At 37.7% G+C, this 21052-nt stretch overlaps 1 protein-coding gene across 1 annotated transcript in view; it reads right to left on the bottom strand.

Moving 5' to 3' along the window:
- Nucleotides 1-21052, bottom strand: part of ZSWIM5 (zinc finger SWIM-type containing 5) — a 207273-nt gene that overhangs the window by 60205 nt on the left and 126016 nt on the right. Inside the window, exons 2-4 of the mRNA XM_077845218.1 lie at nt 13225-13581; nt 2462-2610; nt 1070-1220 (exon numbers count right to left, since the gene is read on the bottom strand). Of these exons, the coding sequence (XP_077701344.1) occupies nt 1070-1220; nt 2462-2610; nt 13225-13581 (657 nt within the window). The remainder of the gene's footprint in view (nt 1-1069; nt 1221-2461; nt 2611-13224; nt 13582-21052) is intronic.

Genomic DNA, 21052 nt, shown 5'->3' with positions numbered 1-21052 from the left:
AAGAAGATGGCCTTGATGAGGAGAATCTAGAACAGAGAGTCCACATTTAACTTAATCTAAAAGTTTCCAGGGCAGCGCGGGTGGCTCAGCGGTTTTGCGCCAACTTCAGCCCAGGGCCTGATCCTGGAGACCTGGGATGGAGTCCCATGTCAGGCTCCCTGCATGGAGCCTGCTTCTCCTTCTGCCTGTGTCTCTGCCTCTCTCTCTCTCTCTCTTTCTCTCTCTTTCTGCATGTCTCTCATGAATAAATAAATAAAATCTTTAAAAAAAAGTTCCCAAAAGTGTAAATGGACACTGAATTGCATTTTGAAGGTCAAGGCATCACATCAAATGAGACTGGTGACTGAATGTTGGGAATGAAAAAAAAAAATGAAGGCTTGCCAGTAAGTTCGGTAGAGTGAGGAATGGTGATGCCACTGCGAGAGTTAGTGGAACCTTTTTTGGTAGAAGGCTGAATTCATTTTTTGATTTCTCAAGCTTGAGGTGATCAGGGGATTTTTTCAGTGGAAATGGTTATAGGGCAGCATCAATATGGGACTGGAACTCAGGTAAATGGAAAGAAGATGAAGCTGAGATCAACAGAGAGATAAGCTCTGAAGCCATGACATCTTAAAATACAAGTTCTCAAGGGGGTATAGAGGAAGAAGAATAGAAGTCCAAGGCCCAAGTCTTGGAAACTGCCCTACATCTAAGGGGTGTGTCTAGTAGTGATAAAAAGAGCAGACCCAGGGAAAGCAAGAAATGTAGTTGATAAGTATCTGGAGAGCCAGGCTAGTGCTAAGCAACAAATGCCAAGGGAAGACATTTTCCTTCAGCAATGGCTTCTACGTGGTAACATCTGGAACAGAAAGAATACTGATGTCAACAGCAAAGCACAATAATGTGGAAGCAACACAAATGAGTTCAGAATACTCTGGGTGGCCTTTGTATAGCCTTTATCTCCCACAGTTAGGCTAAAGTTCATTTGGCAAGACCCAGGTAATGACTGATGGCAAGTGTTCACTAACACTGATGCAGGGAGCAAACTAGTGGGACAGACGTAGCACTTCTCTGAGATCTGGGGACTTACCTAGCTCATCCCAGAGTTGCCTGCACTTATCTGTCATGCTTGTTCCTTGCTGCCTCCAGAGTGTGAGTCGTGGGTCAGCCATAAACTGCTCAGTTATCAGCGTCAGCATCCTGGCTCCATTGGAATCCCTCATCCGCAGCATCTCTCGAACCTGACACATAAGGAGGGGCCAGGGGTTGGTGACTGCACATCATAAAAAAGCAGGAGGAGAAGGAGGGGAGGAGAAGATGAAGTATCCAAGCATAACATACCCAAAGAGCCAAAAAGAAGGCTTCTTGTTCTATAAGCAAGTTCTCTGCATATATCAAGAAAGCCTGCTGTGCACAATGAGATGCTACTTCATATCCACTAGGATGGTTAGAATCAAAAAGTCAGATAACCACAAGTGTTGATAAAGATATAGAGAAATTGACCCTGAAACACTGTTGGTGGGACTGTAAAATGATGTAGCCACTTCAGAAATCAGTATAGTAGTGTCTCAATGACTAAATGTAGAACTATATGACCTATCAATTCCAATTCTAGAGAGATATGAAAACACCATATAGAAACGTCCATATAGAAACTTGCATGAGAATGCTTAAAAAGGCATTACTTTTAATAGCCCAAAGGTGGAAATAATCCAAATATCCACTAACAGAGAATAGATATACAAAAGTGGTATACCCTACAGTGGAATATTATTCAACCACAAAAAGGAATTAAGTACAGGTAATGTTACAACATGGATGATCCTTGAAAATATTATGTTAAGTTAAAGAAGCCAGTCACAAAAGACTATATTCCATTCCCGGGAAAGCCCAGAATAGGGAAATCTATAGAGACAGAAAGGAGATTAGTGGTGGCTTAGGGCTGGGGGCAGGGGAGTGAGGGATAGAGAAGTGACAGGTAAGGGTGCAGGGTTTCTTTTTAGAGTGATAAAAATGTTCTAAAATTGGTTATGGTGACTGGTGCACATATCTTTGAATATATTAAAAAACACTGAACTGCACACTTGAAATGGGTGAATTATCTCACTAAAGGTGTTAAGAAAAAAAAAAAAAGTAAGTCTGCGGTGAGAGCCCACAGTTCCAAAATATCACATCTCTTCAAGGCCTCATCCAGCAGCTTTGGGTTCAAAGTACAGAGTTGGTGGCTTCCTTACTAAAACCCCCAGCAATGCTAACTTATTTAGAGTGGAGCAGAAGGAAGAGGACTACCAGGGTGAGGTAGTAGGGGCTGGGGAGTCCCTGGATGCCACCTGCTCTGGATTAGGTCTGCTCTGATTAGCCCTCCCATTAGTTTTCAAGTATTCAGTACAGATAGATCAAGTGAGCTAACCACAATGCAAGAAGCCAGGAGTGTGGTGAGCCCAGTTTACTTAAAGGAAAAAAAGTACCTTTCATATCTTACCTTGGCAAACATTGAATTGAGCTGCTTTCCAGAGCCATAGTAACCACCCTGGGAGAGAAATAGCTTCACTTGTTCTTTCACCTGTTCTTCATCCAAATGCCAACAGTTCTCATCATCAATGCTGGCCCCAGCTGTGGGGTCAGGGGCACCTGCAAGGAATGGGAATGGTGAAATGAATCCCCTGAATTCATATGCTACACACTTGGCAGGAGGGGTATTCTGTGAATATATTAAAAAATGGATGGCTTATTCTGCCTTATTCTGGGCTTCGTCAACTGTGTGGTCCTAAATAAATATAAGAGGGCCAATGCTAGTTTCACATGCACTGATGTCTCCGTCATATCCCTTTCCAAGGTCTTCAAATACCATTCTAGGGGGAAAAAATCCCAGAACGAAATGCCCAAACATGAAAATAGTGATGTATTTTTTTTCCTAGGAGGGTGACATTTATTTTTTTTTCCTTTTGCCCTTTTATGAAGTTCAAATAAACCTGAAAATACAGGTTAAAAAATTCTGTTTTTAAAGTTCATTACAAAATTGTAGCTTCTTGGCAGTCAACACTTCTAAATTTCTAGAAACTTGATACAAAGTGACAAAATTTTATAAATTTATACTCAAAAATATCTTTCATTTCTGGACTCACTGCAACACCTGAAAACAGTTTTAGTTATTTACCCATCCCTCTCCCTTAGTGCCCTGTAACTGCTTGCTCACAGTTGAATCACCAATAGCACAGGGATGGTAATGAGACAGGCACCTAGGAAATATTTATGGAATGAAAACTCTATCTTCTCTCACTTTTTCTTTTTTAAAGATTTTATTTATTTATTCGAGAGAGAGAGAGTGGGGCAGAGACACAGGCAGAGGGAGAAGCAGGCTCCATGCAGGAAGCCTGACACAGGACTCGATCCCAGGTCTCCAGGATCATACCCTGGGCCGAAGGCGGCGCTAAACTGCCGAGCCACCCAGGGATCCCCTTCTCTCACTTTTTCAAAGCCAGAATCCTGTGTTAAGTTTTTAGAAATCTGCCTTCAAGTGATACAAGGGTATAAATCAAACACTCTACAGGTGTGGTCACATGCAATAGATTATAAATTCATGTCATGTTTCATCAGTCTACTTTTTCTTTTGTCTTCCTATATCAAAGTCCTGTTTAAATGAAATTCAAGTCTACACAGAAAATCTGTTCTTTTGCTGAGCTTTTTTAGTGCATCTGATTCTCCACGAAATCAGGTGGGTTCACAGTTCAGTTATTTTACAAGTACTAATTAATACATTTGACTGTCCAATTTATGGTTATCTACTTATATGCTACTTTTCTTCAAATGTATTTTTCTAGACACAGTTCTGATTATGTCACTTTCCCACTCAGAAATCTTCAATGAGATGCACCATTTTTATCATATTAAGTCCAAAAGCCTTAAGCTTGGCATTCAAGGCTCTCCATGCTCTGGCCTTATCTTTCAATTCTAGCTTTGTGTACCCTATATTTATGCTGTTTCATCTAGAAACTTAGTGCTCCCAGAAGTCAATCACATTTCCTTATGACTTTACTTAGTCAATCACATTTCCTTAGGACTTTACTTCTGCTTTTTCCTTTATTTCTTTCCCCCTCCTACAACCTGTTCTTTGGCCAAACAAATAATACTTCTTACTGTCAGTATTGCCTTAGCTCTAGTCAGGGCTGCAATGAGCAATGGAAACCATAAAATAAGTATACAGAAAGGCCAACATGCTTTATGTGCTACTTAGTTCATTTAGCAGGAGAGGTTCTTTTTATCCTCTCATTGAATTAGCCATAAAACCCGTTTCCACCTGTCAAAAGTATGTCTATTTTATGCTCAAATACATATAAAAGGAGTAATACTCTTAGCATTTTATTATTACTTTTCCTAAAGACCTGTTGCATTTTGTTCTATATCAGAATTGTGCATTTCTCATATATTCCCCAAACTGAAGTTTTTAAAGGGTGTTTAGTTTTGTACCTCACAGTGCCTGGCTGATTACAGCACTAAGTTAATATTCATAGAATGAACAAAAAGATGTCTCACTGGCCATCCAGATTTAAACTCCAGGTGGGCAAATAATATATCCTATACTTCTTTTGTATCCCTAAACTGTCAAAGAAGAGCCATTTCTTTAGTGCTTCCTACATGCCAGAGTCTAAGCACTCTTTATACATATCCTCACTAGAACATACTGTCCTTGAGGGCATATATGATCTTGTTTGCTGGTATATTTGCAATGTGTAGAACAGTACCTGGCACACAGTAGGTGCTCAGTGATTATTTGGTAAGTAAATTCCAATGAACTCATAACTCTATAAGGTAGTATTATTATCCTAACTTTAAAATGGAAAAACTAAAGCTTATACAAGTAAGTAATATAACAAATGGAAAGTACATGAGCCAATATCTATATGTTGGTCTCTCTTCAAAGTCTGTTTTTCACTACAACACTACACTTGAACCTCTAGTCTCATAGGCCTGAGCATGAAGAGCCACCAGCTAGTTTCAGGGCCCTGAACTTAGTAAAGCTGGATGGTGTGTTTGAATAGTCAAACCCTTTTTTGGCCTATTCCACTACATAGAATATAAGATTAGTCAAAATAAGGCATTTTCTCCTTAGTGGGGATAATAGAGTTCTCACCAGTACAGTGATTCTTAAATGTTAATATACAGAATAATCACCTGGGGTTTGTGTTAAAAATGCAAATTATAGAGTTTCATCTCTAATGATTCTAGTTTTCAGTAGCTCTATAAAGATAGAACTGAGATAAAATGAGGTATACTAGGTATGAACCAAGCCTGGGCTTCTGAGTATCTTGTTACCAAGGATGGGGATGAGGGAGGATAGAAACGGTGTTCCAAAAACCAGAAATGGTCTGAATACCAATTCTGACCTTTGGGTGATTCAATTAGGATACAAAAAAGCAGGAACAGGACCCAGTCCTCTCCCAGGGGAGATGGCCTTAATTAACTGACTAGAAATGTGGAGTGATACCCCCTCTAAAAGCTCAAAGGGGTATGGAGAAAACTGAAGAATCTTCTGGGCCCAGGTGGTGCTAGTGGCAGCAGCTCTGGAAGAAATAAGGCACAGTTTATAAATATGCAGTGTACAGACTATAGAAAACTGCTGGGATAGGGCTAGGATAAGGCAAAGCCTTGAAGTTACTAACAGTAAAATTTCAACCAGAACTTCATAAGGATTTGTTTATTTGATAGGAAAGAAAGGAAGGTAAACTATGTAAATGTTTGCTGATCTACAATGAACCCAGGAGATGAGAAATGGAGCTGCCAAAATGGATGGTTGCAGAAAAAAAAAAAAAAAAAAAGGAGTGAGTCAGTATTTGAGGCATCCAGATAACATTATTATAAGGAGTTGGTATGACTGTTGAAGGAATTAAAGTCATCTGGGAGAGCATGAATTGGCAAGAGGCCTCAAGAAGGATTTTCTAAGACATATTCATTTACTCAACCAATATTAATTGAGAGCCTACTATGTGCAGGACCTGTGCCAAATACTGGATATATAGTGTCAACAAAGCAGATACAGTTCTTATCCTTGTGGAGCTGATAGATTAGTTGAGGAAAGGGGCATTAAACAAATAATTACACATAAACAAATTTGTGTGGGAAGAAAGGTCAAAATTTTCCCTGAGAAAGTGGCATATAAGTGAACACCCTGAGGAATGAATTAGGAGTTGGCCTAGAAAAGAGTGGAGGATATACTGTGTGTACTTTTTGCTCAAAAAAGCATAAAGTCACAAATTATTGTAGTAAGTACATTTATAATAAGGGGTAGAGAGGACAGGAAAAGTATTTCAGGAAGAGGGAAGAGTCACGTGAAAATGTAAGCAAAAGCCAGACCATGTAAGGTTTTGTAGGCCATGTGAAATTTGGACTTTATCCATGACAAAATCTGTAGATATAGAAAAGTTACTTTGGATCACTGTGTGGAGAATGGACTAGAAGGGAGCAATAGTGGAAATGGAAAGATAAGTTAGAACTGTACAGTAGCAATCTAGGTGAGAGATTATAGTAGTTTGATTTAGGGTGATGGTTGTATCAAAAGTGAGAAGTGAAAAATGAAATATATTTTAGAGGTAAAATTAACAGGTCTTGTAATCAAATGCCTATGGGTTATAAATGAAAAAGTATAAGGGATGACTATAAGATTTCTATCATGATCCAGTGGGTAAATGGTGATGCTATTTATTGAACAAGTTTGGGGAGAAAGATAAATTCACATCTGGATATGTTGATCTGGGGATGTCTCTGTGATACGGAATAGTCAGCTGGATACAGGAGAAATAATCTGTGAGTCATAGTACAAGATGACATTTCAAGTCAAGGATGTAGCTGAGATTTCCTAAAGAGATCATGTAGAATAAGAACAGGAGAAAAGATTAATCTGTAAGAAATGTCAAGATTAAAGGTCAGATTGTAGAGGAGGGTAGAGCATGTAGGAATGAATGAACAAAAACACGGATAATTTTAATTAGATAAACCAGGTCTGTAGTTCATAGTCTCTCCAGCTGTGGGCTGTCTCTCACTAACTCCCAGGCAAAATCCTTAAAAAAAGTCCTTTGGTTAAAAAAAGAGAGAAAAATGTTTCTATATATGTTCATGTTAGATTATTTTTATGAAAATAAAAAGAGATGAGTATGAAACTAATTATCTTCAGTAGTGGTAAAGTGTACCCAGTCGGTGCAAATGACACATTAATGTTATAGTGTGAAATTTTCCACAGGATTGTATGAGAAATGGTAACAAGTGAAGATAAAAATAAAATAGAAAGGATGTCTTTTAGAAATAATTATGGAACAAATCATCATGTGGATTGAGGCTCTAAGTTAGTTAGCATTGAGGCTGTAAAAAAGAGACCTGTCCTGAGGAAACTATTAAGCCTGTGGAACCAATTTTTCTTTCATTGTTAAACATCCTTTTTTAAATTATAAAAATAATACATGCTATTGTGTAAAATATAAAAGCACAAAGAAAATAAAATCCACCTATAATGCTACCAGTCATAGATCACTATTGTTCATATTATGGCTTATTTCCTTCCAGTCTTTGTGTACACATGTACATATACGCATATACACACACTGCTTTTAAAATTACATTGAGGGATCCCTGGGTGGCGCAGCGGTTTAGCGCCTGCCTTTGGCCCAGGGCGCGATCCTGGAGATCCGGGATCGAATCCCACATCGGGCTCCTGGTGCATGGAGCCTGCTTCTCCCTCTGCCTGTGTCTCTGCCTCTCTCTCTCTCTCTGTGTGACTATCATAAATAAATAAAAATTTATTTAAAAAAATAATAAGATAAAATTACATTGATCTTTAAAACTGAAATATAAATTATAAAGAGCACACAAATCTTAAGTGTACAGGTTGATGAATTATCACATAGTGATTATAGCAGTGTAACTATCACCAAAGTTAAGAAATAAAATATTACCAGCATCCCATAAGCTCTTTCACAAACACTATCTCCTTTCCTCTTCCCCCAAATTAACCACTATCCTAACTTCTAACACCAAGGACTTGTTTTTGAACTTTACATAAATAGAATTATACAAAAGTTATTCTTTTGTGTCTGGCTTCATTCACTCAACATCATGTTTGTAAGATTCACCCATATTTTGGGGCTTAGCAGTAGTTCTTCATTTACTTTCACTCATGTATAAATTCCATTATATGAATGTATAAATTCCATTATATGAATGTATCAATTTATCTAGTCTCTCTACTGTTGATAGACATTGGATTGTTTCTATTTAAGCTGTTACAAATCATGCTGCTCATTTCCATTGAGTAGACATCTAGAAGAATTTCTGGGTCACACAGAGTATGCATACGCTCAACTTTAGTTAGATGATATTAAACAATTTCCCAAAGTGACTGCCACAATTTATAGCTGCAATATATTAATTCTCACATGCAATATATTATTAATTCCAGTTGCTCAATATCTTCACCAATTGTTGCTATTGAGTTTTAAAAATATAGACATTCTGGTGGGTATGTATTGGTATCTCAGTGGTTTTAAGTCGCATTTCCCTAATTACTAATTAGTTAAAGCACTTTTTAATATGCTTATTAACCATTTGGATATCCTTTTTGTCAAGTGCCTTTCTGTGTCTCTTGTCAATTTTACTATTTGTAGGGGTTCTTTATTGTATTTAGGATATAAACTCTTTGTTAGATATATATAGTGTAAATACTTTCTCCCACTACTTGCCTTTTTTAGTGTCTTAGGTGCCTTTTGATAAAAAGAAGTCTAAAATTTTAATGTAGTCCCATTTTCAAATCTTTTCCTACTTAAGAAAATTTTTTCCTAACTCAAAGACATGAAGTTATTTTCTGTTATTTTCTATATACTTGTTTTATTTTTCACATTTATATCTGCAATCCATCTATGATTGATTTTTCTGTAAGATATGAGAAAGGAATTGAATTTTGTTCCCCCCCACATGAATATCTATTTGATCCAGCTCCATTTTTTGAAATGATTCTTCTTTTTCCCCTGCTGAGCATTTAGTGGAGTCTTTTCACTTTGGGAACTAACATGCATTTATTCTAGAAAGTTTTCTTTTTTTTTTTTTTAAAGATTTTATTTATTTAGTCATAAGAGACACACAAAGAGAGGCAGAGACACAGGCAGAGGGAGAAACAGGTTCCATGTAGGGAGCCCAATGCAGGACTCCATCCCAGAACTCCAGGATCACACCCCTGAGCCAAAGGTAGATGTTCAACTGCTGAGCCACCCAGGCGTCCCTAGAAAATTTTAATTATTTAATTGAAGGGTTTCATGGAACCCCAATTACTCAAACACTGGAATTCCTAGTACTTGTTCTCTTAATTTTTGATAAATTTCTTCTCTCTTGTTTGACGTCTGTCTTTTTGCTTTGCTTTACTGGAACTTTCCTTACCCTTATTTTCCATCACTTAGTTTTATAAAATTTTGCCATTATATTTGTAATTTTCATTAGTTCTTTCTGTTGGGTGAATTTGTTTCTATAGCATCCAGTTCTCATTTCATGGTTGCAATATTTTCTTGTACTCTAATGATAATATTATTAATAATTTCTCAAAGTTTTCTTTTCTCTGGATAGTTTCTATGTCCCTCAACTTGCCTTTCTACGTTCTTAACTCTAGTCTATATCTTCTACAATATTCAATGTTCTTGACTATTCACGTCTTGAAACAACTCAGTTATTCACTCAGCTCTATACTGACTTTTTTTTCTATACTGACTTTAATAATTGCTAGCTATTTTTTTTTCTCATTTCTCATTTTACTTTGCTCATACCTACACTGACTCCTGTTTTCATCACCTGTATATGCATGGCTGTGTTCATTCAGTAAGCCTTATTATTTTGCAGGTATCATGCTAGGTGACAGAGACTCAGAAGTTAGTAAAACATGGTTTCTGATGCTACTCTTCAAGTTACCTTACTTGTCTCAAGGTATCCAATCTCTCTTCATGGGTAAGCAACAACTGAATCCCTGAGTAGGATGCGGTATACCAGAGAATCTCAGGGTATGGAGTTACCAAATCAAATCATAGAATATGGAGCAGTAGCAGATGCAGAAAGACAGTCTACCAAAGGGGACAAGGCAAAGTCTAGGTAAAACTACATGGGAAAAAAAGGGTTTCAAGGAACTGAGGATCACAGCAATGCCTGGATCCATTCATGGGATTAAAAGCAGAGAGCTAGCAGTTTTAGAAATCTTGTTCCTGCTCTTTAAGTCTATTTTGGTAAGGAAGAAGTTTGAGAAAGAGGAGAAGGAAGATGATCTAAGTGTTTAAAGATTTAGCAGGGAAAAGAAACATGACTTCAAGCATCTCTATGCTAATAACTCCAAAATTCTGACTTTTGACCTCAGTTGCAGATCCATATATCCAACTTTCCGAAAGAAACCTTTTCCTAAATGTTCTACAAGCATCTCCAATTTAAACTAAATTCATCTTCCTCCAAAGTTCATTCCTCCTCTTATGTTCCCTCAGTGAATGGCAACATTATCATCAAATTCATCAACGTTATCGTAGCTAGACATTCTAAGATTGTTTTCTCCCACCTTTCTCTCTCTTTTTTTTTTATTCCCTACACATCCTATATACCTGGATGTTGAATCCAGTATCTCTTAAGATATCTCCATTCTCTGTCCCTCTTTTCAGTAGCATTACTGATATCAACACTGGTTATTAGAAATAGATTAGGAAAGGCCTTGTGGGGATGGCTCCGTCGGTTGGGTGTCTACCTTTGGCTCAGGTCATGATCCCAGGGTCCTGGGACTGGGTCCCACATCAGGCCCTCTGTTTAGTGGAGAGCGTGCTTTTCTTTCCCTCTGCTGCTATCCCTGCTTGTGCTTGTGCGTGTGTGTGCTCACTCTCTCTGCCAAATAAAGAAATAAAATCTTAAAAAAAGAAAAAAGGAAAGGCCTTGTGGTGTAGAAAGCTAATATTAGTATGAAATAAACACAGGTATAGATGTTGTTCCTGGGGAAGGTTGAAAAACATATCAATGCGGCAATTTAAGCCTAGTTTCAGACAAATATATAATAGCATACTCAGATGGGAAGTTCAAGGAAAGACAAAAATTGCTTTAGCACAGTGGTAAGGAGAGAAGAGAGTTGCTTTGATGACAGTAGTGGTACAAACAAGACAGGTTTAACTCATGTCCTTAACTGAGGTGGTCACTACAAGAAAGGTAAGAGAGCTTGGAAATAGGCAAAACTTTTAAGAAAGAGCTAATGGGAATAAAGCATGAGAACAGATCAAAACCTAGTTACTGGGGTACAGAGCAGTATTTCTCTTTGATGCTACAGACGTTGGTATGAGGCAGAACTCAGGTCTCTAAGAGCTCTAGGCTGAAGGAGGCCAGAGTAGTAGCACAGCCTCCTTATGTGGGATAAGACATACGTGAAGCTACTCTTTAAGAGTATCATTCAAATAGAGAGAGCTCAGTTATTATGTAAACACCACAACTTTCTGTATAAAACAAGAAGAGATAATTTCTGCTAGTTAGCAAGAGTTCCTGGAAGCTCGTCTGTCTGATCATGTTTGTTTCTGAGGAGTGGTGAGGTCGTGTGTAGGACTTGATTAGTTCTATTGGACAACTAGGAAAGGCAGACCCTTTGGAACATGGACCACGGTATTATACAGGCCATCCACCTGGTCTCTTTGCCTCTTGTACGCTGGAACCAAAATTATCTTCTAAAAATAAATAGGTAGTATAGAGAAACACAAAAACATTGAGTTCTGAGGTCAGGTGAGCCTGGGTTATAAATAATTTCCTTATTTATAAAATGGGAATAGTTAAAACACTTACTTCACAGACTAGTTTTGAAAGCTAAATGAATTAACATATTCAGAGACCCTTCGGTGGTGCCTGGAACAGTATAGGATCTAACAAACAAAATGCCTTCTCAAAATTCTTTAGTTTCTTTTTTTTTTTTTTAAGATTTATTTATTTATTTATGATAGACATAGAGAGAGAGAGAGAGAGGGGCAGAGACACAGGCAGAGGGAGAGGCAGGCTCCACGCAGGGAGCCCGATGCGGGACTCGATCCCGGGACTCCAGGATTGCGCCCTGGGCCAAAGGCAGGCGCTAAACCACTGAGCCACCCAGGGATCCCTTATCCTTTAGTTTCCTATGATAATTTTCCTATGATTAGTTTCCTTTACAACCTGGCTTCATTAAAATAAAAAAAAAAAAAGCATTTGTTTCAAACTTAGCTATCTTTTCTACTAGATTTTTAAGCCACTTGAGGGCAGGAAGCATGTCTGTTTTATGCCTGCAACAATCAGCACTACTGCTTGCACAAAGCAGGTACTCAAATATATACTTGTTGAACAAATAAGTGAGCATAATATCTTTCTCCATCCATGTACTCTTCCATCACACATAGCACATAAGCACAATGTTAACAGATGCTATTTAAAATAACCCTCATGTGGGATCCCTGGGTGGCGCAGCGGTTTGGCGCCTGCCTTTGGCCCAGGGCGTGATCCTGGAGACCCAGGATCGAATCCCATGTCGGGCTCCCGGTGCATGGAGCCTGCTTCTCCCTCTGCCTGTGTCTCTGCCTCTCTCTCTCTCTCTGTGTGACTATCATAAATAAATTAAAAAAAAATTTAAAAAATAAAAAAATAAAATAACCCTCATGTTATGTGGGATTCTAAAATGTTAAGAGAATTGTCATATCCATCTAATTTCATCAAATGACACAAATTATTTTAGGCTTTCTCTCACTCCTGAATATTCCAGGCTCCTGGGGACAGGATTATATGGACAAATAAAGTCCATAAACTAGATCAATATATAACTCTAACATTCTCTGTCCTTTTTTTTGCCAAAACCTTTATAAGGCAGACAATTGGACTGCTTTAAGAAACTAAGAGTTAGGGGATCCCTGGGTGGCTCAGTGGTTTGGCTCCTGCCTTTGGCCCAGGGCATGATCCTGGAGTCTCAGGATCAAATCCCGCATCAGGCTACCTGCATGGAGCCTGCTTCTCCCTCTGCCTGTGTCTCTGCCTCTCTGTGTGTGTCTCTCATGAATAAATAAAATCTTAAAAAAAAAAAAAAAAAAGAAAGAAAGAAACTAAGAGTTAAATAGTGTTTGGATAGAATTGATTCATTAAAAATAAATGATTGCAATTGCAAAAATATCCCCCCTCCTGCAAATTTCAACCTCTAAATATGCAAAAAAGCAACAAAGTAGGTTTTTAGCAATAAAAATGTTGTATAATTACCATTCACTTGGTTGATTTCTGAGTTGGAGGAAAGAATCTCATCTGCCAGTTTCTGTGCAGTAGGAAGAACTTCAGTGTGGTGTGCCGTAATTAAATATTGAATAAACTTTTGTAACTGGTCCCTATTCATCTGGAAAAGGGTTTCTGAGATAGGAAGACGCAATTTGACTTGGTCTGGTTTACGGATCCTGTAGAGTGAGAGTGCTACCACATGAGCACAGTAGAATATGTCTTTGTTCCCACAGCCACATGTCACTGAAGTGATTTTGCATCTATCAAAACTGATTGCAACTTTGTAAGTCACTGCTGGTTCAGAAGTAGTAGCTGCCTCAGTTACTGTGCCACTGAGATGGAAGCCTAAGGAAACAAAGAAAGTGTGATTAGAGATTCTGTAGTAGGAAACTTGAAGATTTTCATTTTGCATTTCAATTAATTCAGAAACTTTTTTACTGAGTATCTTCTATCTATGTAGTAGGCTCTACCATAATAAAAGGTCAATGAAATGAAGATATAGCTCTTAAGGAATACAATATTGAGAAAAAGAGTCCTTACACTGGAGTCCACCAACCTCCTGAACTAATTATGAAAACTCTTATTTGTATATATGTACATATGTACATTTGCTCAGGGGAAGGGGTAATGGTTCAAAGCTTTCATTATAGTCTCAAAAGGTTAAAAACAAACCCCAAATAAGTTAGAACCTCTAAGGTAGATTTTAAGCTCTTTGGGGGCAAAGACAAGTCTTCAAATAACATCAGTACAATCTAGATTAAGGTAAGTGCTATAAATGCAAGAGAAACCAAAAAAAAACGCCATGACAAGGACAAGAAAAGGCCATGGAGAATATGGACACTTCTTCCTCAAAACATACAATTTCAAAATGGTGGCCATGTGGAATACCTAAAAGGCAAGAAACCTCATAAAATACAGAAAGCACAGCTTAGTGCAATGACACTATGCAGTGTTACCCCTCTACTCACTAGCACATGGCACTGATAGTTTTGAAATGTAGGAATAATTCAGTCATTCAAATCAAAGTTTAATGAGACCTTAAGTATCAGAAGACCCCTAGGCTTAGGGATATTAGCAGAAAAAGGAAAAGAATATCAAATATTTGTAAAGCACCTATCATGTAGCAGAACTGTATTGAGTGGTTTTAATAATTTATCATAATATGAAGTTGGTATTATATTCCTTATTTTTAAAAATGTTTTTCTTTTCAAATGTTTATTTAAATTCTAGTTAACATACAGCGCAATATTGGTTTCAGGAATAGGACTTACAAAAAACACCCAGTGCTCATCATAACAAGTGCCCTCCTTAATTACCCATCACCCACCTAGCCCATTCCCTACCCACCTCCTTCCATCAATCCTCACTTCGTTCTCTATCATTAAGAGTGTCTTATCGTGTTTCTCTTTTTTTAATCTTCCCTTCTCATATCCTCATCTGTTTTGTTTCTTAAATTCCACATATGAGTGAAATCATATGGTATTTGTCTTTCTCTGAGTGACGTATTTTAACTTAGCATAACACTCTCTAGTTCCATCCACATCATTGCAAATGGCAAGATTTCATTCTTTTTGAGGTTGAGTAAATCCACTCTGTGTGTGTGTGTGTGTGTGTATCACATCTTCTTCTTTTTTTTTTTTTTTTTTGTATCACATCTTCTTTATCCATTCATCTATTGATAGACATTTGGGCTCTTTCCATAGTTTGGCTATTGTGGACATTGTTGCTATTGGGGTGCATGTGCCCCTTCAAATCCCGATTTGTATCCTTTGGATAAATACCTAGTAGTGCAATTGCTGGGTTGTACGGCAGTGCTATTTTTAACTCATTAAGGAACCTCCATATTGTTTTTATTTTTTATTTATTTTTTAAAAAGATTTTATTTATTTATTCATGAGACACAGAGAGAGAGAGAGAGAGAGAGAGAGAGGCGGAGACACAGGCAGAGGGAGAAGCAGACTCCCTGCAGGGAGCCTGATGTGGGACTCGATCCCAGGTCTCCAGGATCACACCCCAGGCTGCAGGTAGCACTAAACCGCTGCGCCACCAGGGTCACCCTCCATATTGTTTTCAGAATGGCTACACCAGTTTGCATTTCCACCAACAGTTCAAGAGGGTTCCTCTTTCTTTCCATCCTCACCAACACCTGTTGTTTCTTGTATTGTTAATTTTAGCCACTCTAATAGGTGTGAAGTGGTATCTCATTGTGGTTTTCATTTGTATTTTCCTGATGATGAATAATGCTGAAAATTTTTTTGTCTGTTAGCCACCTGTATGATGTTTGGAAAAATGTCTATTCATATCTTCTGAAGATTTTTTTAAAAAATTTTAAATTTATTTATGATAGTCACAGAGAGAAAGAGAGGCAGAGACACAGGCAGAGGGAGAAGCAGGCTCCATGCACCGGGAGCCCAACGTGGGATTCGATCCCGGGTCTCCAGGATCGCGCCCTGGGCCAAAGGCAGGCGCCAAACCGCTGTGCCACCCAGGGATCCCTTCTGAAGATTTTTTAAACTGGATTCTTTTTTGGATGTTGAGCTTGGTAAGTTCCTTATAGATTTTAGATACTAATCCTTCTTCAGATACATCATTTGCAAATATCTTCTCCCATTCCATAGGCTGCCTTATAGTTTTGCTGATTGTTTCCTTTGCTGTGCAGCTTTTTATCTTTTTTTTTTTAATTTTTATTTATTTATGATAGTCACAGAATGAGAGAGAGAGAGGCAGAGACACAGGCAGAGGGAGAAGCAGGCTCCATGCACCGGGAGCCCGATGTGGGATTCGATCCCGGGTCTCCAGGATCGCGCCCTGGGCCAAAGGCAGGCGCTAAACCGCTGTGCCACCCAGGGATCCCTCTGAAGATTTTTTAAACTGGATTCTTTTTTGGATGTTGAGCTTGGTAAGTTCCTTATAGATTTTAGATACTAATCCTTCTTCAGATACATCATTTGCAAATATCTTCTCCCATTCCATAGGCTGCCTTATAGTTTTGCTGATTGTTTCCTTTGCTGTGCAGCTTTTTATCTTTTTTTTATCTTGATGAAGTCCCAATAGTTCATTTTTGCTTTTGTTTCCCTTACCTCCAGAGACATGTCTAGTAAGAAGTTGCTATGGCCATGGTCAAAGAGGTTGCTGCCTGTGTTCTCTAGGATGTTGACAGTTTCCTGACTCACATTTGGCCCTTTCATCCATTTTGAATTTATTTTTGTGTATAGTTAAAGAAAGTGGTCCAGTTTCATTCTTCTTCATATTGCTCTCCAGTTTTCCCAACACAATTTGTTGAGGAGACTGTATTTTTCTTCCCCATTGGGTATTCTTTCCTGCTTTGTCAAAGATTAGTTACCATATAATTGAGGGCCCATTTCTGGGTTTTCTTTTTTGTTCCATTGATCTATGTGTCTGTTTTTGTGCCAGTACAATACTGTCTTGATGACTACAGTTTTGTAACATTGCTTGAAGTCCAAAATCATGATGCTTCCAGATTTTCTTTTCTTTTTCAGGACTGCTTAGCTATCAGGGTCTTATGTGGTTCTACACAAATTTTAGGATTGTCTGTTGTATCTCTGTGAAAAATACTGGTGGTATTTTGATAGGGTTTGCATTAAATGTGTAGATTCCTTTGGGTAGTATAGATATTTTGACAATGTTTTTTCTTCCGATCCATGAGCATGGAATGTTTGTTCATTTTTGTGTGTGTCTTCAACTGCTTTCCTAAGTGTTCCATAGTTTTCAGAGTACAGATGTTTTACTTCTTTGGTTAAGGTTATTCCTAGATATCTTATGGTTTTTGATGCAGTTGTAAATGGGATCAATAACTTGATTTCTTTTCCTACTGCTTCATTATGTGTATATAGAAATGCAACAGATTTCTGCATATTGATTTTATATCCTGCAACTTTGCTGAATTCATGTATGAATTCTAGCAATTTTGTGGTAGAATCTTTTGGGTTTTCTATGGGGAATATCATGTTGTCTGCAAATAGTGAATATCTGACTTCTTCCTTGCTGATTTGGATGCCTTTTATTTCTTTTTGTTGTCTGACTGCTGAGGCTAAGACTTCCAGTACTATGTTAAATAGTAATGGTGAGAGTGAACATCCTTATCTTGTTGCTGATCTTAGGGGAAAGGCTCTCAGTTTTTCCCCACTGAGGATGATGTTAGCTATGGGTTATTCAAATGTTGAGGTATGTTCCCTCTAAACTTACTTTGTTGAGAGCTTTATCACAAATGGATGTTGTACTTTGTCAAATGTCTTTACTGCATCTGTTGAAATGGTCATATGGTTTTTATTCTTTCTCTTAATATAATGTATCACATTGATTGATTTGTGAATATTGAACCATCCTTGCAACCTAGGAGGAAATCCCACTGAATTGTGGTCAATGATTTCTTTAATGTACTGTTTGATTTAGTTTGCTAGTATTTTCTTGAGGATTTTTCCATCTATGTTCATCAGATACATTGCCCTGTAGTTCTCTTTTCTAGTGGTGTCTTAGTCAGGTTTATGCTTAGTCAGGATAATGCTGGCCTCACAGAATAAATTTGGAAGTTTTCCTTCCTTATCTATTTTTTGGAATAGTTTGAGAAGAATAGGCATTAGCTCTTCTTTAAATGCTTTTTACCTTTTAAAAAAGATTTTATTTATTTATTTTGAGAAAGAGATAACAAGGGGGAGGGGCAGAGGGAAAGGGAGAAGTAGACTCCCTGCTGACCACGGCTACCAATGTGGGGCTAGATCCCAGGACCCTAGGATCATGACCTGAGCTGAAGCCAGATGCTTAACTGACTGAGCCACCCTGGTACTCCTTAAATGTTTTATAGAATTCACCTGTGAAGCCATCTAGTCCTGGACTTTGGTTTGCTGGGAGTATTCGGATTACCAATTCAATTTCTTTGCTTGTAATCAGCCTGCTCAAGTTTTTTATTTCTTCTGTTTCACTTTTGTTAGATTATATGGTTCTGGAATCTACCCATTTCTTTTTTCTTTTTTTTTTAAATTTTTATTTATTTATGATAGTCACACAGAGAGAGAGAGAGAGAGGCAGAGACATAGGCAGGGGGAGAAGCAGGCTCCATGCACCAGGAGCCCGATGTGGGATTCGATCCCGGGTCTCCAGGATCACGCCCTGGGCCAAAGGCAGGCACCAAACCGCTGCGCCACCCAGGGATCCCTGGAATCTACCCATTTCTTATAGATTGTCCAATTTGTTGGCAGGTAGTTTTTCATAATATTCTCTTACAATTTTATTTCCATGGTGTTTGTTGTTATTTCTCTTCTCTCATTTGTGCTTTCATTTATTTGGGTTTTTTCCCTTTTTCTTGATAAGTCTGACTAGAGGTTTGTCAATTTTATTGATTTTTTTTTTCAAAGAAACAGCTCCTGGTTTCATTGCTGTGTTCTATGTTTTTTTAGTTTCTATATCATTTATTTCTGCTCTAACCTTTATTTTTTTCTTTTCTTTGGCTGGTTTTAGTTTCATTTGTTGTTGTTGTTGTTCTTTTAGTTCTTTTAGGTGTAAGGTTAGGTTCTATATTAGAAGTTTTTCTTGCTTCCTGGGGTAGGCCTATATTGCTATAAACTTCCCTCTTAGAACTGCTTTTGCTGTGTCCCAAAAGTTTTGAATTGTTGTTTTCATTTTCATTTGTTCCATGTACTTTTTAATTTCTTCTTTTATTTCCTGGTTGAACTATTCATTGTTCAACAGCATGTTATTCAACCTCCATGTATTTGTGGTCTTTCCAAATTTTTTCTTGTGGTTGACTTCTAGTTTCATAGCATTGTGGTCAGAAAAGATGCATGGTATGACTTCGATCCTTTTGAATTTACTGAAGCTTATTTTGCGGCCTACTATGTGATCTATTCTGGAGAATGTTCCATATGCACTTGAAAAGAATGTGTATTCTGCTATTCTGGACTGAAATGTTCTGAATATATCTGTTAAATCCATCTGGTTCACTGTGTCATTCAAAGCCATTGTTTCCTTACTGAATTTCTGTTTAGATGATCTGTTCATTGCTGTTAAGTGTGGTGTTAAAGTCCTCTACTGCTATTGTATTATTATTGATTAGTTCCTTTATGTTTGTTCTTAACTATCTTGTGTATTTGGGGGCTCCCATGTTGTGTCCATAAATATTTAGAATTGTATCTTCTTGTTGGATTGCCTTTTTTTTATGATATGGTATCCTTCTTTGACTCTTGTTACAGTCTTTGCTTTAAAGTCTATTTCATCTGATAGAAATACTGCCACTTTGGCTTCCTTTTGACATCCATTTGCATGATAGATATTTCTCTATCCCCTCACTTTCAATCTGCAGGTGTCTTTAGGTCTAAAAGGAGTCTCTTGTAGACAGTGTATAGATGGGTCTTGTTTTTTTAATCCATTCTATCACCCTCTATCTTTTGATTGGAGCATTTAGTTCATTTATAGTCAAAGTAATTACTGACTGGGATGCCCGGGGGTGGCTCAGTAGCTTAAGTCTGACTCTTAATCTCAGCTCAGGTTTTGATCTTGGGGTCATGAATTAGGGTCCCCTGTTAGGCCCAGGATGGGAATGGAGCCTACTTAAAAAAAATAATTATTGGTAGATATGTATTTATTGTTATTTTATTATTTGTTTTGCAGTTGTTCTAAAGATTTTCTCTGATGCTTTCTTGTCTTCCTCTGTTTCATGGTTTTCTGTTTTTCTTCAGTAACATATATGAATTTCTTTCTCTTTATTCTTTGCATATTTATCGGTGGCTTTTGACACATAGTTACCAGTTTGCATATAACCTCTTCCGTATATTGAAGTCTATACTAAATTGATGATCATTTAAGTTTGAACCCATTCTTTACTCTTCTCCTCCCCAGGTTTTAGGTATACACATCCTTTTGTGAGTTCCTTGACTGATTTTTTACAGAAATATTAATTTTTACTGCTTTTGTGTTTCCTACCATCATACTGTCATTTGTAAATCTTTCCTTTCTACTCAAAGAGTTCCCTTTAATATTTCTTGCAGGGCTAGTTTAGAGGTCATGAGCTCCTTTAGTTTTTGTTTGTCTGGGAAACTCTTTATCTCTTCTTCTAGTCTGAATGACAGCTTTGCTGGATAGAGTATTCTTAGCTGTAAGTTCTTCCCATTCACCACTTTGACTACATCATGCTACCCTTTCTGGTTTGGAAGGTTTTTTTGTTGAAAAATCTGCTGAGATCTTTGTGGGGGTTTCCTTTGTATGTAACTGTCTTCTTTTATCTTGCTGTTTTTCATTATTATTATTTTTTAAATTTTTATTGATTTGAGAGGAGAGAGGGAAAGAGAGGCAGAGAAGGGGGAGGAACAGAGGGAGAGAAACAAGTGGACTCCATGCTGAGCATGGAGCCTGACACAGAGCTTGATTCCATGACCCTGAGACAATGACTTAGACGAAATCAAGAGTCAGACACTTAACTGATTGAGCTACCCAGGTGCCCTTATCTTGCTGCTTTTTAGCATTTTTTTATCACTATATTTTGCTAATTTAATTATAATATGTCCTTCTCCTTCTCCTTCTTCTTCTCCTATAATACAAATGTGTTTATGTTTGATGGAGTCACCATCATATTCTCGTTTGTAAGTGTGGATAATTGTTCTCGTTTTGGATAATTGTTTTTTCTCTCCTTCATTCAGCTTGATTACTTTCCATTACTCTGTCTTCTAGGTCATTAAGTCCTTCCCCTACTTCTTCCAGCCTGCTGTTCATTCCATCAAGCACGTTTCTCTCTGCTATGTTATTCCTTATCTCTGTGTTAAGGTTTTACTGATGTCCTCCACTCTTTTCTCAAGTTTAGTGAGTA

The sequence above is a fragment of the Canis aureus genome, chromosome 13 (assembly GCF_053574225.1).
Source record: "Canis aureus isolate CA01 chromosome 13, VMU_Caureus_v.1.0, whole genome shotgun sequence".
Classification (NCBI taxonomy): Eukaryota; Metazoa; Chordata; class Mammalia; order Carnivora; family Canidae; genus Canis; species Canis aureus.
The sequence above is the reverse complement of the archived record's forward strand: the minus strand, read 5'-3'. Positions and strand labels throughout refer to the sequence as shown.